This window comes from Heteronotia binoei, chromosome 21, assembly GCF_032191835.1.
Source record: "Heteronotia binoei isolate CCM8104 ecotype False Entrance Well chromosome 21, APGP_CSIRO_Hbin_v1, whole genome shotgun sequence".
Classification (NCBI taxonomy): Eukaryota; Metazoa; Chordata; class Lepidosauria; order Squamata; family Gekkonidae; genus Heteronotia; species Heteronotia binoei.
In genome coordinates, this window is record NC_083243.1 from 151875248 (window position 1) to 151883122 (window position 7875).

Sequence of the window (7875 nt, forward strand, 5' to 3'; positions counted from 1 at the left end):
ACTTTCCGGCCACTTTTGCCGCCCCGGGGTCTGCCGCGGCTACCCAATCGGGAAAGGGCTGCTCTCTCCCCCCTCCCCTTCCAGCCACTGGCTCAGCGGGGCCAAGGGGATAGGCCGGCAGGTGGAGAAGAGGTGGCCGTGGAAGAATGCCCACCCTCCGGGCCGGAATAAATAGGGCCGCGAGGCATGCGAAGTGGAGGGCATCGGGGAAGGGGCATTTCTCTCGCTGGACTGGGCTAAACTAGAGGGAGCTCGGACGATGCAGCCGCCCCCGGGGCTGTGAATGAAGACACCCTTCAGCAAGCGCCTCTCTCCTTCCATGTCTCAGGAGGCCCACTGACTTTTTGCCGGAGGGAGAGGGCCAGGTCGGTGCCCCAGCTGCCATTGCAGTCGGAACGCCTAGCGGTGGGGAGGGGGACCCGGCCGCCTGTCCCTCCAGGCAGCTTCTCCTGCCCTCTTCCCTTTGGCTGCCCCCATGGACGTGCTCGGCCACATGGAGATCCCCGAGGGCTCCCTCTGCTCGCTGTCGGCCGCAGATGACTTCTACGACGACCCCTGCTTCAACACGACCGACATGCACTTCTTCGAAGACCTGGACCCGCGGCTGGTGCACGTGGGAGGCCTGCTGAAGGCCGACGAGCACGGCCACCACCACGGCCACGAGGACGAGCACATACGGGCACCCAGCGGGCACCACCAGGCCGGCCGCTGCCTGCTCTGGGCCTGCAAGGCCTGCAAGAGGAAAACCACCAACGCCGACCGCCGCAAGGCAGCCACCATGCGCGAGAGACGGCGGCTCAGCAAGGTCAACGAAGCCTTCGAGACGCTCAAGCGCTGCACCTCCACCAACCCCAACCAGCGCCTGCCCAAGGTGGAGATCCTGCGCAACGCCATCCGCTACATTGAGAGCCTCCAGGCGCTGCTGCGCGAGCAAGAGGACGCCTATTACCCCGTGCTGGAGCACTACAGCGGCGAGTCGGACGCCTCCAGCCCCCGCTCCAATTGCTCCGACGGCATGGTGAGTCTGGGGACCGGCAGGGGGCGCAAGCGGTCAGGTTGCTCGTGGGGGAAGGGGCAGTCTTTCCCCTCCCCCCACCCCGCTCCTACCCCTTGCAAACTTAGAGTGCCTGTCTTGGATCTAGCCGGACCTCTGTATCTAGTCCCTACGTTTTGCATTGTCTCCCTCCGTGCTGGAAATGCACATCAGTTTCTGCCTGCCTTATACATGTTAAAAGAGGGCAACTATAGTACCCAGGGTGGTATTTTCCTCCCTGTTTGATCGAGCTATTTGAGCGTTTAGATAAACCTTAATTTCGGCCTCATAAACTGATTTTCAGTGTAAGGAATAAAGTCTTTGAAGCTTGCCAGATGCTATTCTCTCATCTCTGAGAAATTTAAATCCTCAACTGGATTGAGAACTAGGCTCCCAAAAGTGATAGGATTCGGTTTCTTAGAAGGTTTGAAACGCCTGTTTTCTTAAAACTCTGACACCTTTTAGCTAGGTGTAACTCTAGGACTGTGCTGTAAACTGGCCATCCTGTACCATCCACTGAACATAGTATTTGTGTGAACACACAATTTTACTTCATGGAGATTGCAGCACCAGGAGGCAAGGAGATGGGAAGGATACGTTTCTTTTTAAACCAAGAAGAACAGAGACTGCTTTTCTGGCACTTGTGTCCTGGGACTGGAATTATGTTCTCTCCCCTCCCCCCCCCCAGGGGGGCCCTCTCCTGCAGCCTGATGAATAGCGAGGCTTTTTGGTACTTTTTGAGTTCTAGAAAAAAGATCCCCTTAATCATTCCTTCTGTGTTATATCCCAAACATGGGAAGAAGATCTAATTAGAGAAGGGAATGTACTTGTATTTGTTTGTCATTCCTCTCCTCCACAGCAACATCTTTAGTAAAGATGTTTAAAAAAAAAAAGAAGTGGATGATAGTTAATATTACATCCTGATCTCATTTCTTCCCTCCATTATAGGAATAGAAGCAGTCCAAAACTGATGTTATATCAATACATGACTGAAAAGGACAAAGCTGTGTATGGGGAACATAAAACATTTTGGTACTAAAGCAGTGCAGAACAGGTGTTATTTAGTCATGTCCTTGGGACTACAGTGGAGTTGAAAGAACTGTAGGAATTGTTTTGATGATTTACCCTAGTTAGCGGTGAAATACAAAACAGTGAGGCTTATACCTGCATTATGCTTGTCGTTGGGAAGGCATTGCCACAAACAGTGCATGTGTTATCTGGAGAGGAGAAAGCCAGAGATGGATGGCATACAAAAGCATGTGTATGAAAGACAGATGGGTGTGAGGGGAAAGAGATGGACAGGAAGGGAGCTATAGGAGAGAAAAAGAGAACTGAGTTTGCTCCTTGGGAGCTGTTGGAGAAGGTTTGTGTGTGGTGGATCTCAATGTTGGCTGTGGACCTCTAGTTTCATTGCATTCCTTCTTTTGATGAATGTTTGGGAGTACATTACAAGACTTATCATGACTGACAAGTGCAATAAAAAAGCAAATACTGCAGTTGCTGATGAGTCTTCAGTAAAAAAATAAAACATTTACCGGTAATGATAGAAAAGTGAGGGGTATTGTGCCAGAAGGGGTGCCTATCAGTAAATAGGCTAAAGGATCATAAAAACTTTCAGGTGACTTGACTTACCTTGATATGCAATATTTATTGTTACAATGGACCTTTCTGCAGCATAGTGTATGAATGACAGGTGCATGGAATTAAATACCCATGTACACTCACCTGGTTGGTTTGATCTAAAGTTTTGTATTGTTGGGTTTTGTTTCCAGCTGGATTACAGTGGACCTCCTTGCAGTTCTCGCAGAAGGAATAGCTATGATAGCAGTTACTATACAGAATCACTAAGTGGTATGTATCTGATTTGGGAGAAATAACATTTAACTTAAAGTTGAGATATTTGCAGCACACACAGTACATACACACATTTACTTTGTGCCCTGAACTACTTATCCATGGATATTTGGAACCTTCTCTCTTTCATATACACCATATTTGCTATTTTATATTACAAGCTTAGCACTCACAATTGCAGGAAGGTGAAACTACTTGAAAATTCCAACACCTCTCTCCCCAATCTTGTCCATACTTTTATAAGTTCTTGGGGGCTTGAGTAGTTTGGTTCCCATTGCCTTTTCCGCATTAACTGATTCTTACCTGCTCCCCAGCATTCTGGTTCCCCGGAAGTATTTTTAGCCCTCATCAGCCTGTTTTTTGCATTCGCTTTAATTTATCTATTTATAAATTCTTCCAATTGTGCAAAATCTTTCTTGGAGAGTCTCATCTCAATCAGGACTCTGGAATAAATATCTCCTCAATAAATAAATATGTAGAAACTGTTAAATATGTTAAAACATTTTCATGCCACATTTCCAGTCACCTTGCCAGATGTTGGCCAGGTTTTGTGTCCATCACCATCTACTATTTAGCTTATAACTTTATAATAGTATTTAATATTGTAGCATATGAGTGTTCTCTGGAGCTCTGCTTGATATTATTTTCTTGTAAAAATGATCAAAACATTAATTACCCAATCTTGGATTTAAGTTTTAAAGTGATGTGGCCCTTGACTGTTTGTGGAGTTGCCATCAGGCTTGGAGAAAAATGTCCCTTTAATAGAGGTTTCATACATGGAAATAGGCTGTTGAATTTTTTATGGCATGGAGGTAATTGGCATCACCTGATAAATAACATCCTACTAAGCCTCTATTAAAGCAACAGGACATCTTTTTCTCCAGGCATTTGGCAGCCCTAGCATTTCTGCTGAATCACTTGTGAGAACCATATTTAGATATTGTGTGTGAACTTTTTGGGATCCTGTGAAAAAATTGCTTCTCCTTGGTATTGCTTCTCAGATTCACTGATCTCCTTGTCCTTAGATGCAAAGCAAGGGAAGAGTTCGGTTGTTTCCAGCCTAGATTGTTTATCAAGCATTGTGGAGAGGATTTCCACGGACACCTGTCCCACCCTGCCCCCCGTTGAAAGTGGAACCGAGGGGAGCCCTTGCTCACTCCAAGAAGGGGCCAGCCTGAGCGACACTGGAGTCCAAATCCCTTCCCCAACTAGCTGTCCTCAGCTCTCTCAGGACACTTCCAGCAATAGTGCCAACAATCCAATCTACCAAGTGCTATAAAGCCTCAGTAGACAACTATTATGATGTTGGCTCAAAGGCAGCCGCCAAATCAACTGAAACCTGCCTTGGAAGGACTGGGGGTGGGGGGGGGGAGACAACACAGTGTTCTCTTAACCACTTTTAAAATATATCTAATAATTCCGAATTTCAAGCTTGTATTACTTTTAAATACACTTATTTATTGGTTATAAACAAAAGTTATTTAATTTGTATAGGAGGCAAAAGTACACGTACCATGAAATGGCCAATGTTTAATCTGTGCTTTGAAAAAAAGAGAAACCTTGTTCTTGAGGGTCAACCTGAGATCCTTTGGAAATAAAGTTAAATATAGTCTCTCACTGCAGTCCTGCACATACTTTGGTAGTTTCAGTTTTATTGACTTCAGCAGGAGTTTAGCAGCATAACAGGATGCTTTCACATGGCAACTGTTTGCAAGTAGATTTTGCCATTCTTACACAGTAAAAATCTAGTTGCAAAGCGCATTATTTAGTGTGTGTGAATGCACTCACTGTTTAGGATTACAGTTCTTCTCTCCAATTCCCCTAAGAACCATATATATCCACATGCATAGAAGGTTGTGGACCATTTTTTAATACTTATTTTGTATACTTGTAAATAAGAGTTGCTTTGCAAAAAAAAAAAAAATGGGGTGGACTCCCAACAAAAAATTTTATGTATTTAATGTTGCTTGGTTTGTCGTGCCAAATGTTAACTTTATATATTTATACAATGTGGATTCTGAGAATGTTTGCAACAGTATTCTAAATAAAGATCCTTATTTATAAAACTGTGGGAGTTCTTGTGACATTGGCTATGGATTCTAGTGTGGCATTCAGTACAGTGTCAGCAGCATGCCTCTCATTAGCTATGGTGTATGCATTTAGTTTCTTGTAAATTTGGAATCTGCAACCTTACATAGTCATAAGGTAGGTGAGGGAGAAGCATATGTACATGCATAGCATATATTTTCAATATTTTGATGGCAGTCAATCAGCTGAAAGAAGAGGCAATCTGTGGATTTTAATTAGAAAATTGTCCCACTGATTTCATGGGGTGATTAGTTGCAGTCCAAATAATTTGACTACATACATGCTTTGCTCCCATTCATACCCAGGCCTGTAGCCACAGGGGGGTCTGTGGGGGCACTGCCCCCTGACTTCCAGACAGAGCCCCCTGACTCACCAAAGGCCCGCTGGGATGCAGCCAGTGAAGCGTAATCAGTGGCAGCTGGGTCTAGGAGAGCTGAGCAGGGCACAGTGCACTGCAGCAGCAAAAGCAGCAGGCAGAGGTGAGGGAGATGGAGGAAGTCATGTGGAATGGGCCATGGGGGGGACAGATGGAGCTGTTGGCTACAAAGTGCCAGGGTGGGGGAGAGGGAGGTGGAATACCCCCCCCCCACTTGCACGCAATGGGAAGTCCCTTCTTGACTCCAAATTTTAGGGTTGGCTGCCTTGATTCAGCCACTTTCAGAGCCTCCAGCTTTTGCCCCTACCCCATAAAGCTTCTGAGAAGCAGCAAGCCCTGCAGTGAATGAGAAAGAGTGTCCCCTGACTTTTAAAATCCTGACTACGGCCATGTTCATACCATGTCTCTGTAATAATAAGCCCAAGTCATTTTATGTGTTTTTTCTTTGCACTGGAAGGCCTGCATTGGATCTAGCCAAGTTTTTAACTCATTCATGGCCAGTTCCTCTCGTCAACAGTTCCCATATAGCTTTTGTTCATGTAGATCCCATTATTAGCAGCATAGTTTTTTGGGTGTGTGGTCAAACTGGAATCCCCCCCCCCCCCATTTTTTACCAGTGGTTGGATCCAACTCTCTTATTTTTCTTTCTGGCAAACATCAGTAAATGAAGGTGAACAGACATATATCAGATTGTTACCACTTAATACAATACATGTTTACTCAAAAGTAAGTTCCATAGAATTACTTAATATTGCAACCATGCAGCATGACCTCAAGTATAACTTTAGTGAGACTGGCACTCTAGTTAGTGCACTTAGGAATGCTGCCTTAGTTTCATTTTAACAGTTATAAATGTTTATATTTCTCACTGCAAGTACAAACAACCATTGACTCCAAAGAGATAAGGGCTGTGTCTGTAGTAGTTACACCTACAGGAGTCATCCATTGGATGAAGAAACTCTGCTTTTTTGCACTGTTCTTTGCTTACATCGTGGAAGGAAGGTGGGCATCTTTTGAACTGATTGATGGCTGCATCTTAGTCCAGGATGGAGTTGGCATAAGGTTGCTCTAAATCACAGCCTTTTAACACGTACAGTTTGATTTCAGCAACTGCAAATATTTTCCAATACTCAACATTTGTCAACATCTTCAGATTTTGAAGGTGAATATTAAAATTTAAAATTCAAACTTGTCATTTGAGAAATGTTAAGAGCTTTAGATTTAGTGATGGTAACTATTGATTTGCTAGGTAATAAATCCCAGATCTCACAAGATAACAAATGCTGAGTATACCACCACATAACAAATGCTTCAATTATAAAATATTGACATCAAGTATAAATGGAAATAGGTATCAAATATTAAGGAACTATTCAGAAAATATTTCAGACAATAGCTGGAGGGTATGGGATATCAAAATTCACAGGAGATTTTTGGCTGGGGGATCATTTCAGCTCTGTTTCCCATGTACGATGGTTCATTCCACATAGGTACAGATGAATGGTATCCAATAGCATGACATTATGAGAATGCTCTCTTCCAAATATAACGGGGTTGGGGGGGTGCTTGACAAAGCCACTCAAGCAAGTCTCCATTCAGCACACTCACAATGCAATCCTAAACAGTTACATCATTCTAAGCCCACTGAGTGTATAGGATTGCACCGTCAGTTTAGTTCTGTCATCTCATGCTTGATTAGGGAGTGGTGCACAAAGAATGTCACTAGTTTGCTCAGGAAGGGGGGGCTTAGCATATCAAGGATGTTCCAGTGGGGCCCCAGCATCTGTAAGCTGACAAAAAAAAAGATTTTGAATGCCTGTTTTTTTAAAGATTAAACATGAATCTGGTGCCATTCCAGGAATGACGCAGACTGCTGGGATTAACAAAAATGTTACTGACTATATCAGGGCTTTTTTTAATAGCAGGAACTTTTTTACATATTAGGCTTCACACTTCTGATGTAGCCAATCCTCCAAGAGCTTACAAGTCTCTTCTTACAGTGCCTACTGTAAGCTCTTGGAGAATTGGCTACATCAGTGGGGAATGACCTAATATGCAAAGCAGTTCCTGCTACAGAAAAGCCCTGGATATAATGGAAAGAGGATCAATTGATTTACTTACTTCAGTTGTACTCCACTTTTCCCCCCCAATGGCTAAGAGAGCATTAGTGGCCTAAGGTCACCCTGGGAGCTTCCCTGGCAGTGTAGGAATTCAAACCTGGCTCTCTCAGATCCTAGTCCAACACTCTGACTATGTTGGCTCTCTCTGAAGTTTTTTGCCATGATGGTTTGTATGTCTGCCTCCCTCCCTATCCATGCCTGTCTGTGTCTCTACCCCGCCCTTTCTCCAAGGAGCTCAATATAGCATCAATGGTTTTACATTCCTCAGTTTTATCCTCACAGTATCCCTGTTAGGTGGGCCAGACTGAAAAAATGAAATAAATTAAACTTGGACCCTGTTGAGTGGGACTTCCAGGTTTCATTGCCTTGAGCTCAGTGGGGGTCCGCGGAGCTTGTCTCTTGTG

At 44.4% G+C, this 7875-nt stretch overlaps 1 protein-coding gene across 2 annotated transcripts; it reads left to right on the top strand.

Annotated features, from left to right (window-relative positions):
* The first annotated feature begins 443 nt into the window (after nucleotides 1–443).
* On the top strand, nucleotides 444–4245 carry MYOD1 (myogenic differentiation 1). 2 transcript variants are annotated; one of them, XM_060262709.1, is made up of 3 exons: nucleotides 444–1018; nucleotides 2806–2884; nucleotides 3889–4245. In XM_060262709.1, the coding sequence occupies exons 1-3, from the start codon at nucleotides 476–478 to the stop codon at nucleotides 4164–4166; spliced, it is 900 nt and encodes a 299-aa protein (XP_060118692.1). In that variant the 5' UTR covers nucleotides 444–475; the 3' UTR covers nucleotides 4167–4245. The 2 variants fall into 2 exon arrangements, with proteins under 2 accessions (XP_060118692.1, XP_060118693.1); XM_060262710.1 differs by having other exon boundaries at nucleotides 3913–4245.
* Nucleotides 4246–7875: the final 3630 nt, after the last annotated feature.

What these genes read in the sequence shown, in the direction of transcription:
- MYOD1 (XM_060262709.1), top strand. Translation starts at nt 476, where the DNA reads ATGGACGTGCTCGGCCACATGGAGATCCCCGAGGGCTCCCTCTGCTCG. An exon ending in CCAATTGCTCCGACGGCATG is followed by an intron (nt 1,019 to 2,805) that starts GTGAGTCTGGGG and finishes TTTTGTTTCCAG; the next exon opens with CTGGATTACAGTGGACCTCC. An exon ending in CTATACAGAATCACTAAGTG is followed by an intron (nt 2,885 to 3,888) that starts GTATGTATCTGA and finishes ATTGCTTCTCAG; the next exon opens with ATTCACTGATCTCCTTGTCC.